General features: G+C 42.3%; 2 protein-coding genes across 2 annotated transcripts in view; both read right to left on the bottom strand. All coding sequences in view use genetic code 11, as the record gives it.

The window, feature by feature from the left end:
• EGR_02758 (Afadin) overlaps positions 1-4066 on the bottom strand; it is a gene marked incomplete at both ends in the record, with an annotated part of 56209 nt that extends 52143 nt beyond the window's left edge. The window contains 4 exons of the mRNA XM_024492007.1: positions 3000-3286; positions 3396-3711; positions 3827-3930; positions 3961-4066. Of these exons, the coding sequence (XP_024353501.1) occupies positions 3000-3286; positions 3396-3711; positions 3827-3930; positions 3961-4066 (813 nt within the window). The remainder of the gene's footprint in view (positions 1-2999; positions 3287-3395; positions 3712-3826; positions 3931-3960) is intronic.
• Positions 4067-13737: 9671 nt separating this feature from the next.
• EGR_02757 (hypothetical protein) lies at positions 13738-16194 on the bottom strand (the record flags this gene model as incomplete). The annotated part of the gene is made up of 2 exons (XM_024492006.1): positions 13738-13912; positions 16028-16194. The coding sequence occupies 2 exons, from the start codon at positions 16192-16194 to the stop codon at positions 13738-13740; spliced, it is 342 nt and encodes a 113-aa protein (XP_024353500.1).
• Between the last annotated feature and the right edge of the window lie 249 nt (positions 16195-16443).

Here is a 16443-nt window from a genome sequence, read left to right as displayed (position 1 = left end):
ATCAAAGGTCCAGAATGAGTGATGCATAAAATCCAGTAAAGGCAGTTGGAGAATGCGCACCACCGTCAAGAAGTAGACAGCCGACCACACACACACGTTGCTCCGTGCTTACAAATCTGAGACTATATGAAAACTTTGCAAAACCAAGTTCGGAAGACTCAAAATTATTCCAGATTCATCTAGTTCTTAGTGATATATGACCAGATTTGTACTGACAGGTGTTTAACTGCAGTGAGGAAGTGTCACAGATTCTATGCTGATCCATCGCCGTACAAATGGATAAAACTACCCATGATCTCCCGATTCGCCTTAGTTTCTCCACTTGCAATTGAGGAATTGATGCAAAAGTGATGAGAAGAGAGACTCTTGAAGAAAACCTCCGGCATTATTGTTTCATCGTATTTGGGATCATGACTGGCCAGGATCATGTGAAGGCGTTATAAGAGCGCGCGTAAAATCGGTCACAACATCTTAGAAAGGCGATGACATAACCGTTAATCTGCGGCTTACATATGCACCCACCATTATGAGGCCAAAGGCCACGACAGCTAGGCAATTTAGGCTACAATTTCACTAGGCGACGGATCTCTGCACCGGTGTGCATAGCTTGCCTACGAGGTCAACAACCAGCTGCACCACAGGTGTTATGTCAGAGTCAGGTAAACCGAGTTACTTGAAGGCCTAATTGAATGTCGGTCAAGTGACTTATATGAGGGCAAAAAGGAGCGATAGCCTGAGAGGCGTTAGCTTAAGGGAGTCTGAGGGCAGAGGCGCGAAAGGCATGGTTGTTGAGTTGCGACTCACAATGACTCATCTGGATGCGCTGGGTTGACGCCCTCTGGACGGAAGGTCATCGTGCTAAGTAAGCATGGAGTAGCGGTGGAATGGAATTCGGTAATAAGGGTGAATGTGCACGCCTCTTCGCAAAGTGGTAAGCCAACAATAGGCCGCCAATAAACATGTATTATTCGAGGGTCTCAGGGGGAAAATCGCATTAAACATGAACAAATGAATCGCGGAGCGGGAGTCGGGCATGAGTCACACTCCACTGGGCGACGCCCAATAGTAGAAAAAGTAGTTTCGACGTTCAGTGGACACTTTTTAGGCCCACTAAGGCTTTTGAAATTGGCAGCGCTGAATTGCCAAGTGTCAGAGGTGTCATATTAAGCACAGAGAAATGGGTACGTGCGCGTGCGTACCGGTTTGAAATCGGTCAGGGCATTTAGTCTCAACATTAGGGATGCCGCAAAGCAGGTGCCGATGAACTTGTCATCTAAATTCAGATCACACAGAAGATGTCATAAGAATGAGATAGTAACGTTGCGTTGTCATGTGAACCACGGAATGCAAATTAAGAATACGAATGAGTTGTCGGACTGAGGCAGCAGTATGGAGGAGAAAGCCGCGGATATTGCGTAACAAGAAAGCCAACAAAATATGCGCTGCGACGCACCAAGACAGCAGCGATTTTGCTGCCACTCTTACCATCCTGCCAATTAGTTAGACAAAGAGCCGAAATTCTCATGAGCTAGTACTAATGGGTGGGAAAAGTGAATGGAGGCACATCATATTTCGTATCAATTTGATCAAAAACTCCTTCATAATGAAAAGACGACAGTCACGGACAGAAATAAGAGTGGTAAATAATAACTCCAGCAACAGATCATTAAAATACATAAGTTCAGATTTCAAAGGCGCCTTATTCTACTGGCCTGGTGCATAAAATAACTAAATCTCACTGTGAGGTCGCAGCGAAGCACCCACTTCCCCCTTTTCAAGGGTTTTTGGACACTATAAGAGGGAAGAGTAATTTCAGCTACTAGCCATGCTAGGAAACCGATAAGACGAAAACAGCCGAAACTGGCTTCAGACAACTTGTTATTAGTTTTTCTTCGGACCATGAAGCGATGGGGGAAACTACAGGTCATGTCCCCTTTGTGGTAGAATTAGTTTCATCCTCGATGGTCTAGTTGCTTGTTGCATAGGAAACAAGGTACTGTTGAGTGGATTTTTGTTTTTAACTAAGGCAGATTGTGTTCCGAGTTTGAATTTCGTCCAAAAGGCTTCCTGATAAATAAGCGGGATGATGCTACGGAGTCATAGGTATGTAATGGAGCATTAAAAGTTGTGGACAAGATGTCAGACCAATAAAGAAAAAAGAAAGAGCTGACATTCCTACCATAGTCATGATCATATTCTATAAAGGTTTTTTAAAATTGCAACGACTTGTGTAGATCAGAGGTTGTTGACAATGGAACAGTAGGTAAGGAAGATAACACAGGAAATCCCTTCCTTTGCGGTAAGCACTAATAAAAATGAATAGAACTGCCGTAACGGCCGTATACTCACCAGTTTGTGTTGAGTGTGCTTGAAGTGCGCGTAAATTTTTGGCTTCAAATTCCCTTATGCAAATGGACGCGGAAGTAGCGGAGAGACCAATTGCATCAAAGCAGCTCTACCACAGTGAATGTGTGCGCCAGGACGCAAACACAAGGAATGCAAGGGAGCGAGTATGTGAGCGCAAAACTACGGAAAAGTACCCAAAGACAGAATTCGTCTCACAGGTTACTGTGCTCAATTGCTACCATAACAATCAGCTCCTAAAGTGATTGGCTTATAGGCCCCGAATTAATGCCACAAAGCCTACACAAAGCCACAGCCGCGACTGCTCAAGTCAACAACCAAAACAAGGGAATGATTGATAAAGCTGCCTCACCTCTCCCAAATGCACAGGGAGTGGATAAATTGCTGGTTTGCGACTGTCATTTCCCTCCGAACACACTTCCACAAGGCAAGCGAAAGAATTATGTTGCCCATTGGTAAATGTACGATAAGTATTTTGAGAAGCCTTGCGATTATTTTGATGATAAGGCAGACGAATGAGCGCCGGAGAAGAGATAGTTTGTCCATTTGTTGTCCCATTCCGCTGTCTGTCAATTCGAGTCAGTCTCGGACGAAGCTGAATATTTTTAGCTAATAAAGCAGTAGATGATACAAACCTCAAACGTCGTTATTATTCCTTCAGGCGAGGACTCCGGGGCAAGTAGAAGTTTCAACGGACAGAAATCATCCTGTAAAATCTCCTCATAGGCTTGCATTCCGGGAATTTCATTGGCATAGCGGGTTCGCATAATCAGGCAGTATGCAGCGGGATCAGCAAATTCAAGCCCATACTTGTCCAATGCCCGGCGAATGACGTGAGACACAGAATCCCTTGTCGAGAGTAGCAGTGTTTTATACGGCACACTCGGATCAACCAGTTCACCATATATCTTTAAAGTCCCACCTACCGAGAAGCATCGAGTAACATAAAGCACATGAAGACTTCAACTTGCCGATATCATCAGATCCTTTGCCTGCAAACTGAGAAAGTTTTGAGCTCAGAACTTGCTGACGCGTTTTTTGCATAAGAACCTCGGGATCAGAAGTCATTCTGGTGAAGGTACTATTAGGAGGAGAATGGCATCGACTCTCGGAGTGGAGATCGTCCTCCAATATCCTATTATTTTCAACAGTATCGTGCTTTCGTATCCGGGGCCCACAGCCACTCGTTATGTTCTCATTCTCGTCATATTCAATGCCACGACCACAAAATAAACCATCAAAGCCAGTACTATTCTTTGATGGCTTTTTTGCCGACTTTTTTACACTCTTTTTCAACTGATCGTTCGACTTTGTTTCATTTAGTTGGGCATCAGTTTTTGGATTCACCTATTAACAAATAAACATTGCTAAAGATACAACAATTGCTGTACACCACTAAAAGTCTCAAAGACGACTTATGCATATTTCGGGAAGCAGTCACCATGAAGTACACGCAACTTACCAGGCCGCTAGCGGTAATTTTCAAAATAAATTTCCCTTCCTGACCGAGTTTCGACCAGTTTAGTTGGACAAGCAAAGGATACTCGTCAAAACCCAACATTCTTTCTAAAAAATATCACTCAAGTAAATACATACCAGAATGTGTAAAATGCTCATAGAGTCCACACTTTCCAGGATCCAAATGGATGGATTCCAAATAAAACTTCTCGATCAACAGAGGAATCAATTCGCACGTCTTCATAGTGCTAGACACCCTTAAACATTTTGTTTGAAACTTCATGTCATCGTTTTGGAAGAAAAACCGCATAACACCCATAAACTCCAGATACTAGAGCATAATCACAAGAGTGAAAAAATATAAACCTCGTTTGGTTTTGACAAGTGAAAAAGATCGAGACGGCTTGAATTCCATTCGTCAATCAATTTCAACAAGTCTCGTCTTATGCCATCCATCTTGGCTATCATTTCTCGAGCTGTCTATACCCACAACTTCATTCCTATTCTAATTCTGTTTACGCGCCTCAACTCTGCAATGACCTTACTGGCACTTGTGTGCAGCAGAATTCAAATTTGTGATCTAATAAAACGCGGATCTGCATTTTTTAAGTACAAAATACTAAGAGACTTTGTGATTAAACCACTTTAAAATTTTACGTTTTATTCTATGTGAAGCATAAATAGCAGTAGTGGCACAATATTGAGCCCTTGAGGCTTGGAGAAAAACCAATTTTTCGTCGGTAGTCAGCCTTCTAAAATATATGGTCGACATTTATGTATTTGTGGCTTCATCGTGACCTCTGTTTGCTAGATTTTTCTAGCGATTAGCACCAACTTTATAACACTTTCACCGAATGCACGGAAAGTGGCAACGAATCGTGGGAAGTTCTTCCCGATATTCACAGAGACGGAAATGCATAACTTAAACGATTTTAAGTTTGATCTTATAGCATTTGCCACAGGCGGTAATATTTGCTGCTTTGTCTGAGGTGAACACTATTTAGCCAGTAGCTTCTTAGTATCATCGGTAAAGTCAAAATAAAATTTATTGACAAGGAGGTCGATTGAGGTGGATTTGAATCTTAAGCTAAATCACCGATTAGAATTTTAAGATCCAATTCTACTTTTACATGTCCTTAGGATGACTTTAAAGAACATATCAATAGCAAAGCTTAGAACAAAGCAAAATACAGTTTAATTAGGATACGTCTTCCACAATCTTCTTGTAATTCTGAAATATTTCAAAGGTGACCGGCTTATAGATACCAAGAGATAGTTGAACTTCACAAGCACAAATTATTTAATCCCTTTTTATTTACCAACCTTACATTAAGGGTTTTGAATCGCTGACTGTAATGACTGATGATTTTTTGGATTTTGGATGATGCTTCCCTTTAATTTATTCAGCAGTCGCCTACATTTGTCTTAATTCAACCAGACAGAAACTCACCTCAACCTGGGTGACACTCAAATATGCTAAACATCACCTAAGATTGATAACAAGTGTATCTAAATTTTTGTCACTTGGATTGATAGAGTCGCCTTCCTTGTAATCTGTTTTATGCGAAAAGGATCAAAGTGCAATTAAAATACCTCCCTAGTTATATCCACCGGATCGGCGTTTTGCGATCGCCAAGTAGTCATAATGGGAGTACCTAATGTACAAATATGGCTCCGATCTGACCCATAGTACAAGTTCGGACGCAAGTAATTCTTTTAGTTAACCTCCCCATCCCCTTAATAAGTTTGGCACGTTAGCACTTGATGGAATAAAAGCGACTTGTTTGGAGGCAAATATTTAGGCTAATGATCCAGACCTCAAGGTAAGTTGGTCGTTTAATGTATTCAGAATTAAAAGCGGTCAGAAATAGGCAGCAAATTTAATGTGGACTGCCTGACCGCCCAGAATAGGGGGGCGGTTTGTGCAGGTTTCATGCTACGCCTTCCCATTCTGCCCTCCAAATTTTCTCCCTCAAGCCAAGCGGGCGAGTACCACAAAAGTGCTTAAACAGTTCAAGGTGTACAGCCTAACTCTGGGTCACACTCCTTATTCTCGTATTTTCTTGTGTTGCCTAGATTCTTTGTATCGTTTAAAGCTGACTAGTCACGGCGGACATGCGCTTGCGGTCCACGCATGTTGCGGCCAATTCGTTGGGAACGGCACCGGATTGAGAAACAACGGGCAAACTACCACCGATTATCCGTTGACGGACGATGCAAAGGTAATTTTAGAATAAAATTTTATTTGGGCCTAGATACGATGCTCAGTTTTGCTAATTTGGGGCACAGTTACTTAGTAAATCTACGAGAAGTGATTCACATCCCAGTAAAATGCTTGTTTTCCAATGTACTACTTAATGCCTCAAGACAGTAGTTACTGAAAGATTTGTACTTTTTTCCCCAGTTAGTCTCATGCACCTCAAACTCAAGCTTATTCCTACCCTTCGTCTCAGACAAATTCCGTTTCTTCTACAAATTGAGAGACCCATTCTTTGCTTACCTCTCGCCATGTCAAAATACACTTGAGGGTGGAAAACAGTAACTTTTTCAGCCTGCGGAAGTGCAACTAATTCCTGACGAAGTATGGATGACATGTCAAAGGGAATTTGTTTCACACATGAAACTTGGATAGGTAGATGGGAAAAGGTGTGGAAAGATAAAGCCCTTACATTGGGTCTGTTGGAGACAGAAATTTGACAGCCTTTGGCTCAAGGGGATTAGACTTCGCTCTTGTGTTTTGATGCAAACTTTGGTCTGTTAAATTATTTATATTCTCCGCTGAGGAACGTTTCTTTGCTGTCTCAGCATTTCGATGGTAGGAAGAAATTTTATTTCGCACTGTCATGTTGGCGAATACCCAATAGATCCAAACAATGCCGCATGCGGTTTGGGGCCACAGAAGATGTACAGACTGGTAACCCTAACTAAAGTAGCTGATGGATGCAGGAAAACGACCTCTTGCATTGAATCATGCTTTCAATAGTATAAACACTACAATATCACAGGTAGTAATCGAGAACTCGAAGCAGATATGATTTCAAGTAAATGTAAAAAAAGAAGTGGGAAAATAGTTTTATTTTAACCATGTTATACTTATTTGATCATCTTCACATCAAAGGCTAAAAAAATATTTCAGTGATAAATCTTTGCTAACGCCAGACTTGTAGTAGGGTAATTGATGGTTTGACTCTCGGTTTCGGTAAAGGGACCAGTAAGGCGCTTCGCCATTGCATCACCGCGGACTGGTCTGACCTTCGGGTAGTGCCAGTAATCCAATGCCTTCTACACGTCAGCAAAACATAATCTGCCTTCAAAGAAGTCTCGGGGTGTTACATTGGTGGCAGTGGGAAGTGGACCCTATCTTAAAGGGCAGCTATCCTAGTCTACCGCTGGACGATATACCCTGGATGGCGGAAGGAGTACACAAGCCTAGAATGGGAGAGTCTGTGGCGATTCCTAATAGAAGGTCTGAAAATGACATCTAACTTCGACAGCCACCCCAGTCCTGTTTTCCACAGGAATGCAATTAGCAACCGAAATGACACTAGCCATGGACGTGAATCATCTGGATAAGTTGGTTACTTCGCTGTCTGAGCTACCTCAATAAAGATGTCAATGACTCGAAATTACAATGCCTCCTCCGCTTCTTCACTGGCTAGATAGAACACAGATAGATATGACCGGGCAGCTCTAGAGTGGGAAGAAAAGGGAAAATGAGGAAAAGAAGAGAAATCGTACTTCCATGGAGCTAATTCAAATCCTATCCCTTGTTACACGACTCTACTTTTAGGTCAGCATTCCTACAACTAACAGTAGCCACGCGTGACGGCCGGCACATTTTTCCATTCTCCTGTACGGCTCTTATACTGGATGAAACTCCAGATCCAGTTGTGATAAAGTATCTTCTTAGTTGCGTGGAAATTCAACGAATGGCACAATTGGCTCGTTGGTATTTACCCTAACAGCTCCGATAGCGTTGTGATGGTTGATTTGGGGGGTTGACCAAGAGAAGCGCCAAAGGGGCGACGCTCAAGAGAGGAGAGAGGCTAAGCAATGCGCTGGCTGATTAACTTTTGGTTTTATTATTAGGACCACTTAGGGAGTCCACAGTTATGTCACGAACGGGTGGCCTAATCTCCGGGTCGTACAAGTGACCCCACTTCTTTCTGAATGCCAGCATCTTTTATTGTCTTCAGGAATATTTTGGGGTGTTGCATGTCCCATCCGAGGAGTTGGTGTCGATTCTTTTAAATTCTTATTATTTTTGACACTAACGGCTTTTAATCTTCATCGCTGCTGATCATATTAGACTAAAACATCCTGGCAAAGCATCATTCTTACCACATTACTGCTGGTGGATCCCGAGTTTTCGAAATGACGTGAGAGTTATATCAGTGATGCTGAATATGGATCAATAGGAAATAAATGGCCCTTTCGTCTGTTAAATTAAAAAACATTAAAAGCTTAAGTATTTCATGCTTTACTCAACTCATAGCGAAAAAGCGTTGCTTTTGCGACCCATGCCGCCAAGTAGAACGACTTTATAATTGCAGGCCTCTTAAGTGTCGCCGGACCTTTCCCACTTACAACAAATAAAAAACACTGGGTGTCTACCCAAAGTACTCTTTTTCTCTAGACAGGGACGCAATCGCAAGCATTAAAGTCGTCCAACAGGTATGGGAAATTGGTAAGGATGATCAAGCAGGGTTATAACGTCTTCTCTCACATTTTGCGGCAATTCGCAGTCAGACAGCTAAAATGATTGCAAAGCCCTGGAACGAGAAAATTTCCTTAAAGGTCTTGCAAACTTCTGTAAGACTGCGCCCTCTCATACGACATCTGTAAGGCAAGAGTCCTCCTATCACCATTGACACTTGGCCCTCTAGATCTCTTAATTTAACCTTATTAAGGTATTGCATTCAAGGTTTTTCTCGGGAGGGTTGACAGCACGCTTGGATACAATGGGAGAGTCTCCTTTATAACTTCCATTAACCTTTCCACTAACAGCACCTCATCGCCTTGGCTTCTCCACTTTTCTGCCTAAGCCAGCGCATCACACACATGCAGGACACTTAATGGAAAGGAGGTGAAATGGATGGGAGTTAAAGAAAAAAGTAGAAAAAAAGTTGTCATTTTGATTTTCCCCTGAGACCTTGGTTGCGAATGTGGTAAAGATGCCATGGCAACAGTGAAAGCAGACCTTTGAGGGAAACGTGGAGGCACATTGACTATGGCGGGTGGTGGTGGAGGTGGTTTTATCCAGTTTATGAGGGGGATATTAATGCAAAAATATGGGCGTGAAATCCTCCTCTCTATATTATGCTAAACTTCTACCTGAAACGGCAGAGCAGAAGCTGAGGAAAGTTAATTTTGCATCTATGGGTAGCTCATTAGCACCAGTAAATGTGCGTTTACGTACTTACATCCTCATGGAAAAGTGAACTGTTCTACTGATAACTACTGATTTTGCTTGTTTAAATACATAATTTTTAGTTTATAATGAGCGTAGGTGCTTATTTGCCTGTCAGTATTTTTAGCGCCCTTGAGACCTTCCTAAAGACTAAAGATGACCTGATATTTGGGTAGAATATTTATCGTAGACGTACAGAAGTAACAAAGGCGGAGCCTTAAGTGCCCGCGCAACACAGTTTCCCTTGCTTCTCGGACATCGCCCCCGGCGCTCCCCCAGTTTAACCTCTCGCGTCAACCATCACAATGAAGCCCGGTGATGTAAAGACAAATACCCACGGACCAACCGCGCCAGTCATCGACTTTCCATACGGTTGAGAAGGCATCAGACTGCAACGGCAATGATCCCCTTGGCAATCCCACTGCGTCCACAGTTTTGTCCCGACTGGGAACTGTATCTGGGTAGCAGTTAATGTAAAGGGCATCACATATGTCTGCAGCTGGTCGAAAGAATACTGGCACAAAAGCAGATTCATTAAAAAGCAAAGGGGTTTAAAAAAGTTTTGCCCAAATAGCAATTCATGTCTTCTCCTCCCTGCCATTATATTTACCATTCCGTGCTAAACATTGTATCTATCCGGGTGCCATCCAACTAGTAGAGAGGTGGGGGAGGTGTCGCGAGTTCGCTTCATTGACATCTTCATACAGGTATCGTAGACAGTTCTGTAATGAGCTTTTCACATAGGTAATGGCCAGTGTCATATTAATTGTCAACAGCTTTCCTGCAGACGACAAAACTGGCGTAGCTGACTAGGGTAGACGTCATTTTCAGCCCTTCTGTTGGAGGACTTAACGGATTCTCCTCACCCGCACCATTTGCACCTCTTCCACTCTATTGAGACATCACTCAGCGGTAGAAATCGAGATAGGCGTCCTTTATAATCGGATTCGTTTTTCGCTGCCACTAATGCAGCGCTGCGCGGCTTCCCTAAAGTTGAGAGACGATGTAATACTAGGGCCGAATGTGTAAAAACGACATCCAAGGGGCATGGCTGGGAGCCACCGGCATGGTGCGGAGGCCATGCCACCCAGAGGAAGTGCAGAGGCAGAGCCTTAAATCCCTGCGAAACCAAGACAGAGCTTAAAAAACAAAAGAGTGGTCATTAGGCTTCAAACAACCCAGCTCTTAGATTAGCTAGTAGACTCTAAATAGATTAAATTTCGATGAAACTTACTACTATGCGTTTCCAATTTACAGAGCATGGCCATTTAATTTTGTCTAATTCTAAATATGCAGAAGCGTCAGTTTTTAAAAGTAGCAAATGTAATTGATTGGCAGCTTTAAGAATTAGGAAATGCTTATTAAGAGTCCACTTCGCATAAAGCTGCATTTTCATTGGTTAAAACGGGTCTCTTCCTTCAAGGCTAACTTAAATTGCTAGGAAAAGAAAGTAGTTATTTCCCCCCAAAAAAACTGGGTTATCAAACTCACTCTATGAGGGTTAAGGCTATTTAAAGAAGCATTCCTTGCAAAATGTATTCTAATTGCCACCCAACAAACAACAGTTATAAACTTTATTAATCGAAAAGTTGATTTTTCCTCCATTATATACGTCTCTAAAAATTAAACCTTCGGACATTTGAATTTTCCTAACAGTTAATAATTCTTTTAACTAGCAAACTCGGGCAGGGTCTCAGAAAACACGATGAAATAGGCAAAACTGCTCTATTTAGATCGAAGCCCAAAAAACGTTTTTTTGTTTCCCCTTGTCTCTCTTAACCGGCGGCGATGCTTGCTCCCTTTTAGTGATGTGTAAAGCTAAAAAGTTTTTCTTTTTTAGCATAAAATTGCGCTGATTGCAAAGACTGTGCCTTAATAAAATCAGAGGCAACAGGGTGCCTGACAGATTTGCAGTCTGGAACATCTGCCTCTGACAGTTCGTTCACCGCCACGCTCTCGTGCTATCAACACGATCCACCAAACCTTCTTTAGTTAGGATCTTTTATGTAATAAAAGTACAGGGATTTAAAAGGTTCTGCTTTATTCTGGGGTTGATTTTGCAGACGAGGTAGCAATGAAGTGGTCGCCGGGTTATTTTTTCCGTGTAGGCAAGTTATTTGCACTAAAAGTACTTGTCCATCTCCTGGGAACTGGACAATTATCCTGGGCATGAGAAGAAAAATAGCAGAAGAAACTCACCTCCTGCAATTAGGGGATAGGCTGCAGTATACATATGCTAAATTGATGGTGAGTGTGTAAACTGGGAAGCAGCCTAGAAACAGGTTGAAATTGTCGAAATTGTTGAAATTGTCAATCTTGCCTCTATAAGTAAGCACTTCTTCAAGAGTTGCAAGGGTATCCAAGCAACCCAACCTGGATACATCGTTGAACTGTCGACCAGCAGTTCTATTAGTGTGTGGGTAAATACAGCTAAACTGCAAGTACACAGACGGACGGAGAGCTCGCATTTCGTAGGTGTGGGAGCAGAATGCCAGCTTAACGCCATCTGTTAGGAATAATTTGAGTTGCTCGGGTGCAGCTTCTTCCCGTTTCTTAATACAAAGATGCAGGCTCTTTCCCCGCCGCTCTACGAAAGCAAGCCCTCGTGGGGTGCCTTCCTAATTTGGTGGGGTACTTGTCACATGCGTGCTCAAAGGTGTTATCAGTTGTCAATCTAATGTTTTTTTTTCCTCCATCAGCCGTGGCCGGAAGTAATTCAGTACTTCCCTAAGATACTCATTTGCCTTCTCTCTTCACTTCGATGAAGTGAAGTTGACATTTATGGCTTTAAGAGAGGCATTTGTACTATGGTAGAGCTACTTAGTAAATGACCAAGAGCACTAGCCAAGTGGCCTTTTTGGATCCAAACTCATAAAAAACTGAGTTTCCGACATTTTTTCTGCAAAAGTCAAAGCAAGAGTCAACTTTATTCTAGGGTTGCATCTTATTGTACAACAATGCTGTTTTTTAGCCATTAAGACCATTTGATATTCACTGCTTGATAAAAGCTCAATGGTCTTCCGCATTTCTCTGTCGTTCCCAATTTCAGCTCCTATTGATGGCTACAATAAAACTCCTTTCTATAATTGACAACAATCTGATATTTCTCTCCGGTGGTGATATATTTGATGCATCGATGCGATAGATAATAATTTTTCCCTGAGCGCCCGGTTTTATTAATATGAGTTGCCTTTTAGATATTCCTGCCATAAAAGACTCACTGGAATTGCCTAAAAGGGGCCTAAAGGCTTATAATACATAGCACGAGTGAAGGTAAACTTTTATTTTTACTTATAGGTGCTTACTGATACGAATATCAGCAGATGACTCCAAAGGACCGACCATTCCTGCAGTCACTTAATGGCTCATTTTACCGTCTCAACACGTCTGCTACAAGCCGCCTGGTTTGTGTTGCTGTTAAGGGTAGATGGATGTAGAAAGTTTTTGCACTAAGGATACCTACAAGTGGTTTTTTAATTCTCAAAAATGTAACTTTTGCAGAACAATAAAATTCTTCGACTGGAACGGTCGAGATAGTGGCAACGAGTGTGTATCAGTTTCACTCACTGAGCTTCTTAGACAAAAGCTTCTCAAAGAGGCGGACAAGGGTAGAATGTTTGTGCTTCAACGCCTGCTTCTAAAGCGAAATATGGTTTATTTTTCGAACACCAAAATAACATGGGAATAGAGTTGGGTGCAAAAGGTTGCGACTTGGATGAAATCTGTGGTGCATGACGGTAGACATGGCAGTAACTTAATCAAGGCATAATGCTAGTCTTAGAGAGCACTTCCCACTTAACTGTATCTCTGGAAGCCTTTACGGAGGGCTTTGTAAGCCAGAGCAGTGTGAAAAATGTCTCGTCATTAACACAGTGAAGAGTCGTGGGTTACACCGTCAAAAGGTGTACAACCTGAGGGGAATGAAGAGGCCACGTAGTCCAAGTTACTCCGAAACAGACAGTAAAACACCACAGATGGGCACAGGGGGCACTCCTCTGTGTTGCCTTGTAGTTCCACCTTCGTTGCAGCCTGACTTTAGTCAGTATGACGTACTTCTCCATCTCTTCACAATCGTGCTTTAGCAAATCCGAATAACAAGTATACCTTATTGCACGAAGATTTAAATAATTCGTGTTATGTGACTCCTCGTTGTCGTTATCACCCTCGTTGTTGATTACGTGATGGGAAAGGGAATGCAATGATGGTCTCTCTAATTGAGAGTGATTTGCTCACTTTTATCGGTGGTGGATATCAACGAGCTCGTCAAATGACACGTAGATGGAGGGAAACGTACTGGGAGCATTAGTGGCCTACGCTACTGCAAATTACCTGTTTATCGCTCCTGCCTCAATTACTTACAACCTGCACTAGTGATGGGCAACTTCACTTTCCATTACTGGAGGCCAACCACCCGCTTTTCCTCATAGAGTTTCCGTCGCAACTGTAAATGCTGAATTCGCCTCGGTGTTAGTGAAAAAAGTGGTCCAGATATATTACCATGCGAGCTACCAGGTAAAAATGAGATTGATTGCGAAAATTTCAATATAAAATTCATTTAAAATTAAGTGCCATCTTAATGCTATTAATGAATAAACAAACTTGATTAAAATAGGTAGATCTGGAGTTTCCCCTCTATATACCCAGTCGGAGGTAATGCTGCGGCTTGATATAATCCATTTCCTTTTATGCAGTAAGTAGTATGTTAGGAACCCTCCTGGCCTAGTTTATTCACTCCATGATTGGGTTCAATATTAACGAGAGTATAAAGCCTTGATTATTTTTTTAACCCATAGTTTTAATTTTAGGGAATTAAAGCTCTGCTTTTGTACTTCTACTAGGCGGTATGGCATTCTGACCACTTTAGTATCCCTCAGCCCTTCTGGAAGTCTGGAAGAGCAGCGCATGGGCTGCGGATGGGGAGTCTTTGAAGACAACTAAGAGAAGGGCTGAAAATGTCGTCAGCCTTCTGCAGGTACTCCAGTTCCGTGTTCCATAGGCAAGCTATTAACAAATGAAGCAACACCAGCTGTAGACCATCTAAAAAAGTTCGTTAAGGAACTGTATACGTTGCCTAAATGTAGATATCAATGAAGTTTAACTTGTGATACCTCTCACGCCTTTCTATCAGCTGGATAAAACCCAGACGAAATGGTCGGAAAGGAATGAAGGGAGAACAGAGGCAAGGAAGGACAGAAGCTAAGGTTTATTTTTTCGAAACTACTTAAAGTTTTACGCTCTGTTGACTTCTTTTAAACTAGTGTTCTCGCTACTAGCGATGGACATAGGAGGTGGTCCCAAGCAGGAAAAAACTCTTAACCCAGGAGGATTGTCAAGAGGGGTCAGTGACGTTCCATTTTGATGCCTTCTTAATTGCATGAAAAGGCGATGACTGGTGCCGTTGGCTAGTGGCTATTTTCCTATTTTCCTATTTTTCTCCGACAGCCGAGGAGGGATGTTGGTTAAGGACATTGTCGAAGACGCTGCTTAAAAGAGAAGGAACTAGGTAACACTTTGTTTTAACTTTCGGCTACTCCGGTATCCTGCAGCACTTCCGGGAGTCCTGAGGTTACAAAAGCATGCAACTAACTTTACTGCCCTGATATTGAAACCGGTCTTTAAAAATACAGGAATGGCGCTTGAAAAACAATCGCTAGGTGCATTTAGATATTCAAAATGCACCCAGAGGTTTTGATTAAAATACGATGTTATTCCGTGAAGATTTCAACTGAGAAGTTTATGATTCCCCTTTAGAAAGTATTTCGCCAGTATTCCCAGCCTATTTACACACAACCATCGCGAGCTAGGGAGACATCCCAGCCTAAAGCAGCCGGCAAAAAAAAATTTTAAACTAATTCAAGCATACATGTTCCGAAATTCCCCCAAAAAAACCACCTGGTGCAGACACGCCAGAAACGTGACATTCGGCTGTAACTAAGACACCCCTTTTTCGGCACACAGGAGTGGCGAAAACAACTACTTTGTCCTCCGCGAGATTTAGTGGACTACAAAACACAGCTAGGTTGAGAAACAGAACGCCCGTACTATCATGATGATTGTTAACTCCCTTTACCCTGACAATCTCAAAAAGGGGATTTTGGGCTCTTTTCCCAAATAAAAATGTTATGGTTTAATCATGTAAAGACTAGGAAATGTATTCCATCCGGTATTTGAAATGAAATGAAAACCAGCTGACCAGATTTATTTAAGCTCCTTTTAGAGCAGAACAGGAAGCTTTACTTGCTAAAAGGAAGCAATCGCCACGAAACGACAAAAATTCAAGTCTCTAAAAAGCATGCATTTAAAATTGCCAGTGTGAACCCAATGGTAGTGAGGTAGTACTGGGTAGCAACCTCTTATTGGATTAAGTCCACACTATTTTAAAATGCGCACGCAGATTGCTTGTTTCTCTCCTCATTTGGGTCACGCGGCCACTTAGGGCTCCGTCTTTGTACATTTGCTAAGCGGCCTGGCCTCTGGGCCATGCTAGTGGTCTCTCAGCCCTTCTGTACATCGGGAATATGTGTTCTGCCTTAGTAGTACGTCTTCTCTCAACTTCAGGCAAGTCTTGAGACGGTACAACAGTGGCAGCGGAGAGCCAATCCAATCTTAAAGGACGTCCATTCCAGTTTCTACTGCTGGGTGATAAACTTTAGTGAGGCGAATGGGGAAAAATCTTCAACAACCCCCAAAGAAAGGGTCGAAAATGACGTCTGCCTTCTGTGACTACCACAAAGTCATGAAACATGAGTATAAATAGGGGGTAAGTGTTACAAAGGCATCTCTCTTTGTACCTACTTCCCATACACACCAGCCAATAAATAAAAATCGGCAACAAATATGGAAGATAAGTCTAAAAGCAAAACCTCACCTCCTTGTGTAGACCTCCACCAACCCAATGCACATTCTGCCGGAAAACACTTCATCCCTCTTTCTTTCCTCTGACAAGTGAGAAGCAGTAGCATTAACAAAGTAATTGGGAGTAAAGTCTATATACCTATGTGCACACGTTGGCACTTGGCAACAGTCAACTGTAAGTTTATAACAATTTGGAAATAGCAATTTATAACCTTTTTATTTGCCCAAAACTCCATCACCTGTTGATGCATTCTGCAGGGAGAGAGGGGCGGAGGGATGGAGGAAGGCTGCCTTGTTCTCCCACCTGTACTGAATGAAAGCGCACCTATTCATGTTGGTGATGAGGCAGTGATTTA

Source organism: Echinococcus granulosus (assembly GCF_000524195.1).
Source record: "Echinococcus granulosus chromosome Unknown EG_S00013, whole genome shotgun sequence".
NCBI classification, from domain to species: domain Eukaryota; kingdom Metazoa; phylum Platyhelminthes; class Cestoda; order Cyclophyllidea; family Taeniidae; genus Echinococcus; species Echinococcus granulosus.
The sequence above is the reverse complement of the archived record's forward strand: the minus strand, read 5'-3'. Positions and strand labels throughout refer to the sequence as shown.